The sequence below is a fragment of the Mizuhopecten yessoensis genome, unplaced genomic scaffold (genome assembly GCF_002113885.1).
Source record: "Mizuhopecten yessoensis strain PY_sf001 unplaced genomic scaffold, ASM211388v2 scaffold11021, whole genome shotgun sequence".
Taxonomy (NCBI): Eukaryota; Metazoa; Mollusca; class Bivalvia; order Pectinida; family Pectinidae; genus Mizuhopecten; species Mizuhopecten yessoensis.
Window position 1 is genome coordinate 211,479 of NW_018408839.1, and position 12,465 is coordinate 223,943.

The following is a 12,465-nucleotide window of genomic DNA, read 5'->3' on the forward strand; positions in this document are numbered from 1 at the left end:
CAATTGTCATAATGTAAGTGTATAGTACTGTAGGTCAGTGCTGAAGACAGCAATTGTCATAATGTAAGTGTATAGTACTGTAGGTCAGTGCTGAAGACAGCAATTGTCATAATGTAAGTGTATAGTACTGTAGGTCAGTGCTGAAGACAGCAATTGTCATAATGTAAGTGTATAGTACTGTAGGTCAGGGCTGTAAGTGTAGATAATGTATTTGAATTACCACTAAGTACACCTGTTTTATTGTTAGTGTAGTTAATGTATTTGAATTACAACCTAGTACACCTGTTTAACTGTAAGTGTAGATAATGTATTGGAATTACCACCTAGTACATCTGTTTTACTGCAAGTGTAGTTAATGCATTTGAATTACAACCTAGTATACCTGTTTTACTGTAAGTGTAGATAATGTATTTGAATTACAACCTAGTACACCTGTTTTATTGTAAGTGTAGTTAATGTATTTGAATTACCACCTTGTACACCTGTTTTACTGTAAGTGTAGTTAATGTATTTGAATTATAACCTAGTACACCTGTTTTACTGTAAGTGTAGTTAATGTATTTGAATTACCACCTAGTACACCTGTTTTACTGTAAGTATAGTTAATGTATTTGAATTAATACCTGTGGTTGCTACGCTTTTTGGGCCATTATTTCCCTAATCATGACTCAATGTTTTTTATGAATATGTTGTTATCATATTAAACTCATAGGTCTGTACCCTTAGGATCACAAATGTTAAATCATTGGTATGCTTGTCTGGGACATTTTGTCTGGGTACTTTTTGATGAAACTTAATTAAAAAATGTATTATAGCTTAAGGGTCTGTTATGTACTTTCCGTTGGTCTATACACCCACAGTTTAAACATCAGATCATTATAATGATTATCCTTGCCATAACTGCAGAATGGCTGAACAAATTTTAATACAATTACGTCAATGTATCATTACTAGAAAATGTTGAAGTAGGGGACATGATATATGCTTGATGCTATTTACCAAAACCTTTTTGTTTATTCTGTCATTTCTCACAGTGTGACAGAGTACGCCTGATCAAGTTTAAGTTCAAACGAGGTTCTGTCCCTCCTATGGTGCCTACAGAGTAAGTAAGAACTTGAAAACCTGCTATAACATGGCATGATATATAATTGCTAATTGATTCTATTGAACAAATACTTCATTCTTGTTTTTCTTCTTCATTTTCTTCCATGAACTTGTCTACCATAAATTCTTGGATAAAGCCTGTTATGTTAAAATGCCTGCAGACCTAAAAAGATCAAACTTGGGAAAATATAGCTTTCAGATTGCCCACAAGGTTATCTTACATAAAACTATCATATCCAATGTATACCAGGTTCACTTCCAATGACAAGAACATGTCTAAAGAATCATAAGTTCTATAGCCATGATTCTTGGATATATTACATAGACCAGCAATGCACTGCCTCTTCTAATATTGTGTTTAGTTGAAAAAGTCGCTTTGGTTCTTGGCAGAGGCCAAATGTTAGCATGGACTATAAGGGAAAAGTGTAGAGCTACGATGCTCTGATATGTTATGTAGACTACTGGTAATGATCTTTCTTAGCCTTTGGATCGTAACTTGAAAATTGTTGTGATTTTCATCATATAAATGTCTCTGCTTACTGGGCATGAATAAAGGAACACAAGCATGCTACCAGGATTAGCCTCAGGGTCTGGCCCTAATCATTGAGACTTATTCCATGGTCATTATATGAATCTGAACCTGATTTGCTCTGAAGCATGTTTTGGACAAGAGGGACTGGGCCAAAAATGAGAAATATTTTCAATGCTACTTTTGATAAGAATATTTTGTCTGTAGGTACTTGAAAAGTTAGTTGAGACAATAATAATAATAATATTTGTGGTCATCTTATTTCCTGATACAGTATATTTAAATATTTCATCCCCAGGTACTGTGGCTGTATAGGATGTGATGAAACCCTCACTGAGGCCCTGAATCTTAACAGGAACATTGGTGAGTATTAAATATTGTTAGCGAGGTTGACACATGCTGCATGTAAAATATTCTATCCCCTAGCAAATTCAATTTGAATTTATGAATTTAAGACATGTATGTATGGTATGTTGAATGATAGCCCTCCTGTATGAGGACAATATTTTTTCGGTGGTTAAACTAGAGCACCCCAACCCTAGCAACCTTCATTAACAATTATAAATCCCACATATATTTGCTGACGGAACAAAAAAAGACAAAAATAAGAGATTGACATCGGTAGACTGTAGTCTGTGCCTCAAGGAATTTCAGTGTTCCCCACTCGATGTGGTAAGATGAGATCAATATCTGTCAGCTGTGACACACTTTGACAAATAAATAGAATTCATATTAGAAAAATGAATGGAAGGGGATAAATCATAGTTTGACAAACACAGATTATTAGTGATATAACAGTTCGTGTTTTCAATGAAGAGGGTTACGACCAGAACAAATTGAGGGTAATTTGAGTAATGTAAGTTTGAGGCTGTGGGGTTCCACTTTATTTTATTTTTCTACATTGTGTACTACTGCAGGTATATGCTCAAAGAAAAAGTAATGAATTTGATATACATTGTAAACAGTTTCGTGCTCTGAATGTCACTAATCCTGACATTTTGATATTTTTCAGGTTCAAGTCAGAGGCCTGTTCCATCTTCCAACCAGACAAATCTGTCTGATAGTGGTATAGGTTCAACGTACCACTCCCAGTCCCAGGCCAGTGGTAGAACAAACAGCAGGCCGACACAGTCTACCCAGCCTCAGAGGACACAAAATACCTCAATGTCCAACAGTACAAACCAACAGAACAACACAAATAACCAGAGGTACTCCAATACAAATAATAACACCTACAATACCCAGACAGGATATGGCTCCCAGGGAGGTAACTCCCGTGCTCCCTTGGTGCCTGTGATGCCATTCAACACATCTGGTCCTACAGCTGATGGTGGTGGTAATGCCATTGTGTGTTCCTGTGGGGAGGATGCTCTGTTACTGACTGTTCGTAAAGAGGGACCCAATACAGGCAAGTTATCCAAGGATCTGGTTGTCAGGTTTTCAGCTCATCTGACATGAAGTGTCTGTTAGTTTAGGGTATGTAGCAGCATTCATAGTCTGTCTGTCAATCATCTTTTTTTCTTTTATTGCATACTCAGGATCATTATATTTGCCAGTAAGTACCTGGTTTGGAGTGCAGTCAAGTTTCTCATATTAATGACCTCGACCTACTGTCAAGGTCACAGGTGTCAAATATATTGCAACAATATTAGAATATAATGCCATGATTGCTTCAAGGTGAGCAATACAGGCCATCTGTGCCTCTTAGTTTATTATGTCTCCCCCCTCGAAAGAAGGGAGACATATTGTATTGCTAATGGTTCTTCTTCTTCTGGTTCTTTTTCTGGTTCTTTTTCGTCTTCTGGTTCTTCTAATCGCAACTTGTCCGGGTCATAACTTTTAAATCGCTAAAGATATCTTGATGAAACTTTAGGTATGCATGCATCACCCACAGAAGGTGTGCAGTGCACTGGAATTAGGTCACTGTGACCTTTACCTCGAGGTCAAATGTCTAATAAGTGCAACATTTTCAGTAAATTTTTGTCGGGCCAGTAAATTTTAAACCGTTAAAGATATCTTGATCAAACTTTAAGTATACATGCATCACTCACAGAAGGTGTGCAATTAGGTCTTGTGCTTCACTATATACAGAGTTATGGCCCTTTGTTTAATTTTAATACTGAAGTTTGTCCGGAGCATAAGTTCAAAGTTATTTCACCTGCGTTGACCAAACTTACCATATTTATGTTCGGGAAGGTGGTATCCCTCGCACTAAAATCAGGTTTTATGCCCCACTATATACAGAGTTATGGCCCTTTGTTAATTTTTTATACCGAAGTTTGTCTATGGCTAATAAGGGGAGACATGTTTTTGTTCACAAAAACAAAATTCTAGTTTACAGTGAAATTTGTTCGGATAAGAATGTTTAAAACCAGATGTCTATATATTCTTAGGAAATCAAACATGTTTATTTATTTGTGTGTTTTATTTTTCTGAAAAAGTTGTATAATTATACATCTGAATGTATCTATTTAAGGTTGTTTTAATTAATTGTTCAGGTCGGCAATTCTACAAATGTGGGTCCTCTAAATGTAATTTCTTCCTGTGGGCTGATGAGACACCTAACAATGAGGATGGAGGAGGAGGAGGCGGAGGTGGAGGAGGGGGAGGAGGCGGCGGCTACGACTCATACAACAGGTACAATAAGACTCATTTTATCAGTACTTATATAAATATATATTATAATGTTTAATCATGTTATGCTGTACATTGTTGTTGGCAAAGTATGACTTTGTAACTCAAGTACAACTTTGTTGTCAATAAACTAAAATATGCACCAATTGTGAGTAGATAGCCAGAGATTTGTCGACTGTTTAAGTAAATATGGTACACTGTTCTAACCAATGTAACTGTTAAGATAACTTCAATATTATTATATAGTATCACATAACCAGAGGATAGGTGATGATGGTGGAGTGTTGATCTTTGTTTCAGAACCACCAACACTTCTGGAAGGGGAAACCCACCTCCACAATCAGGAGAGTCAGGAGGCGAGGAATGTAACTGTGGAAACCTGGCTAAAAAGTAAAAATATTCATCTTTTCTCACCAGCTATAATTCCACCTACAAAGCAGCCGCTGATAAAAGGGACTAAGTGTTGTTAGTATAGGGTCTCAAAGTAAGCTCTAATGAGTGCAGAACTAGAGGGAAACGATTACTCTATTTGTTATCAGCTTCTGTGATCAACCTATTTACAGTTTCAGCCAATCAAGAAAAAAGGATTTTCATTTTTATTGTCGATGGATGATCATCTCTATTCCTGTTTGAGGAAATAGAATAACTAATTAAACAAGCAATGATCAGAGTACTGTAACCAGCTGCCTTACTTGTTAGCTCACCTGCCAAAAGGGCAAGTGAGCTTATGTCATGGTGCAGCGTCTGTCATCATCCATCAACTTTTCCTTTAAAGGAGTTCTTCTGAAGACTGGATAGGCCTAGAGTCATGATATTTGGCTGAAAGCTTCGTTGGTAAGAGCCACACTAAGTTTGAGAATGAAAATGACCTTGACCTACTTTCAATGTCACAGGGGTCAAATGTGTCAAACACTTCAAACGACTTCTGAAGAAGAATTGAAAGGTACAGAATCTTAATATTTGGCTGGTGACTCCCTGGATCAGAACCAAACAAAGTTTGAGAATGAAAATGACCTTGACTTACTTTCAAGGTCATGGGTGTCAACAGCACTTCAAACTACTTGTTCTGAAGAACTGAAATGCATGAATTCATAAGATTCAGCTGGTAGTTGCTTGGGATGGAGCCAACAAAGTTTGAGAAGGAAAATGACATCAAGGTTACAGGGACAAATATGTCAAACACTTCTAACAACCTCTTCTGAAGAACCGAAAAGCATAGAATCATATAATAATATTTGGCTGGTAGCTTCAGTGGATTGAGCTGACAAAGTTTGCGATTGAAATATTTGTAGTACAGTATAATATTTAATGAGAATCATTTTCTATGACTGCTTGAATATCCAAGTGAGCGATACAGGCCCTCTGGGCCTCTTGTAGTAACATCACAAACACACAGTAAACAAGCCATCTGGTCCAAGCAAGTATTGTGTCTTGCTATTTACTGGTAGTTACGTAATATTATTTGAATTTTTTTTTAGTGCTTTATGTTTATTTCAGATTATCAGTGCAAAAAGAAGGCCCAAACAAAGGGAGGCAATTCCTATCGTGCAATAAACCCCGTGGTGAAGGTTGTAATTTCTTCCAATGGGTTGATGAAGCAGGAATGAATGGTAAGACTGCAAAACATATATTTGGTTTTAAGTCCTTCTGATTTGCTGGTAGAGCCACTATTTTGGAATGATTGTAGATCATTGAATGTTTTTATTGTTTGTTGGTTTAATGTCCTCCCAACAGCCAGGGTCATATGAGGACGGGTATTGAATGGTTTTAACGGTAACACTTGTCTATATTTAGCATCGTCATTAATTGTTAATAAAGTGAGTTATTTACATTCACTGTACTACTGTTTCATCATCACTCATACTTGAAGTAACTTCACCATAATGTACTTTGATAATTAATTCTTTTCAAAAGAAAATACCCGTGGAGGTGGTGCTACCTGGAAACAAGGAGACTCTAAAAAACGTGCGGGGTCTAACAGTGGGGGACCGACAACCAAGAAGGCGAGGAAATGTGGGTTATGTGGAGAGGAAGGTATGGGCATTCACTGTGTGGTAGATATTTTCTTCTGAATACAACTTTTTAGAAAAAAGAAAAAAAAAAGACATTTCATTTCAATCCTTCTCCTTCCCTACAGGTAAAGTAATTAAGTCACCTGAGCTAAAGGTGCTTTCTCTTGTTCTTTGTGCCTAGTCGTGCATTATACATCATGCTTAGTTCTTTTCAATTTTGTATAAACCGTGAGTGTGGCCCCCCTGGGGGCAGAAGGGCGGGGCCCAACAAGGAACACATAGCAAATTCTTAAAATACCTTCTTCTTCTGTACAAATTACAGGATTTTGTCCAAATTTGGTTTGAAACATCCTTGGGTGAAAGGGCACCAATTTTGTATAAACGGTGTGTCTAACCCCTTGACGCAGAGGGGCGAGGCCCAATAGGGGAAATAGAGATAAACCTTTAAAATCCTTCTTCTACCATAGGGATTAAGGGATTTTATCCAAATTTAGTCTAGAGCATCCTTGGGCCAAGGGGACTCAATTTTGTATAAATGGTGGGTATGACCCCCCCCCCTAGAGGCATAGGGGTGGGACTCTGTTTGAAGTTTGTTCTCATTATATCTCAAGTACTGGATAGATCTTTCTGAAATTTCATATGTACTTAAAGAACCTACACCAATCATTTAAAACATATTCATGTGAGCGATACAGGCCCTCTGGGCCTCTTGTTCGAAACTAAAACTGACATTAAACATTCTTGTTGGCCTGAATAGAAGCCAGGTTTCTGTTTACACAATATTTTTTTTTACAGGCCACACAAGAAAGACATGTCCACACAAGTGATCGTGAATTAGAGGGACCAAGCTGTGATATTTAGCATTCTTTTTTACCTGGCATGTGTAATGCATATGTTAAAAATAAAAAAACAATCAAAACCTACATTCCATTTTCTTTATGTGTAAATACTGTGTATTTGTTGATATGCACTTATTCTAATTGAAGGTAATCGATAGGACACCTGTAAATGCAATTTATGCTCTTTAAGTAGCTATGAATAGATTTTGTAGCCCATTATTAGATAGTGTTCTGTCCAAATTGACCATTGTCTATGGTCCTTCGTTTATGCTAAAACAACTTGTGTTATAATCCTAAATAACTGTCTATCTCCTTTAGGTCAGAATGTCTACCATACAGTCTGTTTTAAAAAAAATGTGCATAGTGTTTGGTGTGCATTTAACTTTTTGGACCTTTATTCAAGGTCAGAGGAATTCAACCTGTTAACAACACTCGTAACATAACTTTCTTACAAAAAGAGGTCTGGAGTCAGGATATATAGTGTGCAGCTCATTAGCAATGAGTGCTAAATGTTTGGGAAACGAATTACCAAAACCTTTGTTACAGGGGTTAAGTACAAATGTATGTTTAAATACTTTAAAAGCTTCTTTTGAAGAACTAAGAGGCCTAAAAGCCATGATCAATAGTCTGCAGCTTGCTCACATTGAGAATGACAACATGTATGAGAAGGAATTTCTTTGACCAGTACTAAAGGGCACTAGGGTCAAATATGGTAATCCATATCTCAAACAGTGTCTTCTGAATCACCAAGAAGTCCAAATTTAGGATATGTAGCCAGTGGTTTGCTGGAAATGATGCTAGTATTGTCTGAGAAAATATTGGCCTTCCCACCCTTGGTCTATATTCAAAGTCACAGGGGTCAATCTATAAAAAACCCCAAAAAAACTCCATATTTTGTGTGTAGTAGGAAATAAAGATGTTAAAAAACTGTGTAAAAGTTAGAATATTAGCAAGTCTGCTTGGGAGGTCATCCATTATCGTTAATGGCATAACATATTTACCACTGCATAGCATTGCCAGTATAGGATCCGACCAGATGACATTCATATTATATTATGTTAGCTTGGATACCACCAACCCTATCTGGAAGTTGGCTGTTCTATGTATTAAACAAGTATACAGGGTACTTACTCTGAATACTGAATTTTGATCATTTTACTGGAATTATTAAAATGAGATGAAAATATTTCAAACTATTTTTATAGTATATTCATAGTAAATGTAAATCCCAACTGAAAATGCAAGCAACAGCAGTCCACCTCATAGAATATGACTTTCCATTTGGCATTTATATGCTTAAATGTGCTGTGTTACAACAAATTTGTTTATATCATTAGACACTCTGATGAACTAAACAGGAATCTAAATCACTTTTCGTTGACAGTATTGAACAATTTCGTTGTTCTTCAAAAAGCTGTGGTGACTGAATAGTAGAGCTGAACAAGTGGTGGCTAGATAACAGGACAACATTTAAAAGTACTTTTCACACTAGGATAATATAAAAAATAATTGATTTAGGTAGTTAAAAGTTCAGTCTTAATTTGGTAAAAAAAAAAGCATCAAACACAATAACAAAAGGATGGAACATAGCAAACATCCCTGTCTCTGATATATTTACTGTCAAGTTTTTCAAATAATTTTGACATGTATTACCTAATGTTGCTATCAGTTAAAAAGTTATAGATAAAAAAATACTTGTCTTTTAATTGCACAGAAACAATTTTTACCTACATTGGAGAGATTGATCAGGCAGATTTAATATTAAACCTGGACATCAATTTAACTATCAAATACGGTTTACAAAAAGTGCTTCTGGAGGAACAGCAGGCAGAGTAAAACAAAATTAGATCAGCTATAATAAAGAACAAAACGTTTGCATACGATAAAACAAGGATCATAATATAGTATGGATAGTTTGTGATAAACTTTGAACATATTGTACATAGTTCTGATTGAATCTGACAAAGTCTTCAATTTCAACTATAGTTTCAGGGAACAGACTATCGGAATCTGTTCAGAAAAGTTAACTTTACGATCATCTGGTATCTGACGACGTGTCACAAGGTCTGGTATGCCTATATCTGACGACTTGTCACAAGGTTTGGTTAACTTAACGATCACCCGGTATCTGACGCCGTGTCACAAGGTCTGGTATGCCTATAGCTGACGACGTGTCACAAGCTCTGGTATGCCTATATATGACGACTTGTAACAAGGTTTGGTTAACTTAAGGATGACCCGGTGTCTGACGCCGTGGCACAAGGTCTGGTATCCCTATATCTGACGACACGTCACAAGGGCTGGTATGCCTATATTTGACGACGTGTGACAAGGTCTGGTATGCCTGTATCCGACGACGTGTCAAAAGCTGTGGTATGTCTATCTCTGGCGGCGTGTCACTAGGTCTGGTATGCCTATATGTGACGACATGTCACAAGGTCAGGTATGCCTATATCTGACTACATGTCACAAGGTCAGGTATGCCTATATCTGACGACGTGTCACAAGGTCTGGTATGCCTGTATCCGACGACGTGTCACAAGGTCTGGTATGCCTATATTTGGGATAATATGATAAGAGTGCAGTGTCCCGTTTTCTGGCCAAAAAAAAGAGAATATATTTACTGACAGTAAAATTCATCCAAACGTTCGAAGGAAATTCTAATCTTGGTCCTCTAATTTTAACATTCGTGTATTAAAAAAATAATATTCCCTTACTGAATATGTAAAATACAGATTTTCCAATAATTCTACTCGTTCCTTAAACACTTCATAACTCAAGAGGATGCGACAATGTATATAACAAAACAGTAAACTGTCGAATCTGCTGGGACATGTATCTCCATCCTTCTATTTTCTGGCTATCAACGACAATCTCGGATACTCGATAGTCAGACGTTCTATACATAGCAAAGGCACTCCACCTTACCGAAAATAAAAGGATCGATCTAAAACAACCGATTTTGCAATTGGTCCATATCCTATCGATTCGAAACTTTAAAAAAAGACATGTTGAATTCCCAATGCCACTGCTTTGATAGTCTACATAAAAGAATGCCGTGCCGCTCATAACATTGGATTAGGTATGGTGCCCCAGATATAATAATTTCCACATTCCAGGTCATCGTATTCAGTTCTTCACCCAAGTCTGTGCTCTGTTAGAAAAACCTTCCCGTGGCACCCACTCTCGCATCCCAATGTCGCCTGAAACCTTATAATGATCTCAGAATTGTCCGACACGTTGTGGAGTTGAGCAGTCTCTCGTGGTCGATTCAGTGCTTGTTTTTAGAGGTATACTTACACGTTTAGGAGCTTTATCGATTTATCATTTTGTCGTCGCCCTCTGATATCTGAAGAGTGTGATGGTTGTTTCTTCCCTCTCCTGATAACTTTCTCTTTGTATCAGCACACTGAATGCAGTGCCAGAACGGGATTTGTTAATTGTTTCTCCAAACAAATTTTACGAGTTGTGATCATTCTCGACAAAAACTGGACGCCATTCAGGAATAACACAGTTGTCGGTATGTTCCATGCAATGGCTATTGACTCTTTTTTCGATATGGAGATTGATTTATCTTGCGCGGTACACATTTTCGGCCAACAATAAAAACAAGTTACTCCACATGGACAATTTGATATTCTTACCTTTATAAGATAAAACGGTTCGTTAAGGTCCAGGTAGATGAGAACTGACGCTTGGTATTTGCCTCCTTTGATGCTATAACACAGTTTAAGAGATTTTCTGTCCAAACTGCTTTGGCCGACTCTTTGACATCAACATGTCTTTTGATCTTTCACGAACTGCCGACAGTATCATACTACTATTGTTCAGGTGAATGACCTTAACCCACTATAAAGTTGACAGAGTTCAAATATGTTAAAATATTTGCAACCAAATGACCTAGTGTCGTACAATAATGTATCTGTAACATGCTAGCATTAAGGGCTATTTATGACTTTTTTTTAATGAATGACCTTTTAAATAACAGTAAGAGGTCTTTGGTCATGATATATGAGATGGATGCTGGGACGAAATTCTATTAAAGTTGTTCAAACCGATGACCTTCATCAACTTTCAATATCAAAACGGTCAAACGTGTTAAATAATTAAGCATCTTCTGAATAATAGTTAAAGTTTAAACATATTTTATTGTACAAATATACAAATGGATTGGACAACAAGTTATTACAACTTAATAAAAGTCCTCTCCTAAATACATATGGTAAATACAATGTATATGTTTTATGGGGAACGGGAGGAGGATATGGTGGAGAAGGAAGGGTATGGAAGTAGGGGGGGGGATGGGGGGTTACCTAGAAAAGAAATCGTGTAAACTGTGAAAAGGATCCGCATTTGAATAAATTATAAATATACAAAATTTCATGAAATGAACAAGATCAATGTAACAAAGTAATCGGGCAAAATAATGAAATGCAATTTCATAAACATATATAAATATATAACAACGTACACATATAAATGAAAATAAGGAATGATAATTATAATTATCAAAACCTATTGCTGGAGTTGATGTAATGATGCACTTGTCTAAAAACTTTTGTATTGGTTTCTATCGAAAGTTGGGTAATACCAAACAAAAGTAATTCTAAATCAAAATCAACATACAAGGCATTTAAATTTTAGAACAGGATGCGTCTTTCGTCGTTAAAAAGTAAGCACTCATAAAAAAAGTGAAAGGCATTTTCACAGGGATGGCCACAATTACAAACTGGATTATCAACAAGATTTACCATATAAAGATCATATTTAAGTGGACTACACTGATATCTAAGTTTTGTATGCAAAATGTTTAATATACGTTCACCGAAACCTAAGTAGATTGGCAGAGGAGATAGTACGTTTGAAGTTAACGAGTTTTTAAAAGAGTGTTAAGAAGTCAATGATCGTACTGAAAGGTCCAATGAATTCCAACTGCGAAGAGTTGAAGGTATAAAAGATGAATTTGTTAGAGAAAGCCTGAAAGGAAGAACTCTATAATCATTATTGTTTCTAAGGGTGTAACGGTTATTTTCTGCAACGGTAGACGGCAATAGATCATTTAGATAGTCCTGAGTTAATTTACTGTGCATCTGAATAATCAAGGGGTATAAAGTCATGATAGTTGGCCTGCAGGTAAGGAATATCAAGTTTGTCTAAATGAATGACCTTGATAATTGTTTAAAATGTTAAAAATCCATCTCCGAATGTTTGCACTCGTCGTTTATTTCAACACCTAGATATAAGTAGTTTTACCCCGTTATATTTAAGTCTGGTTATAGAACACACTATACAAGGTCAGTTTGGTTCACTCACAAGATGAACTATATAAGAGGGAATTATGCTATAT

At 36.4% G+C, this 12,465-nt stretch overlaps 1 protein-coding gene across 2 annotated transcripts in view; it reads left to right on the forward strand.

Annotated features, from left to right (window-relative positions):
• LOC110464690 (DNA topoisomerase 3-alpha-like) overlaps positions 1–7,204 on the forward strand; it is a 38,025-nt gene extending 30,821 nt beyond the window's left edge. For both annotated transcript variants that reach the window (XM_021520035.1, XM_021520036.1), the window contains 8 exons: positions 1,035–1,102; positions 1,932–1,996; positions 2,646–3,041; positions 4,132–4,270; positions 4,568–4,657; positions 5,765–5,877; positions 6,182–6,301; positions 7,075–7,204. In XM_021520035.1, coding sequence (XP_021375710.1) covers positions 1,035–1,102; positions 1,932–1,996; positions 2,646–3,041; positions 4,132–4,270; positions 4,568–4,657; positions 5,765–5,877; positions 6,182–6,301; positions 7,075–7,106 — 1,023 coding nt within the window. In that variant the 3' untranslated portion in view covers positions 7,107–7,204. The remainder of the gene's footprint in view (positions 1–1,034; positions 1,103–1,931; positions 1,997–2,645; positions 3,042–4,131; positions 4,271–4,567; positions 4,658–5,764; positions 5,878–6,181; positions 6,302–7,074) is intronic.
• The last annotated feature ends 5,261 nt before the right edge of the window (positions 7,205–12,465 follow it).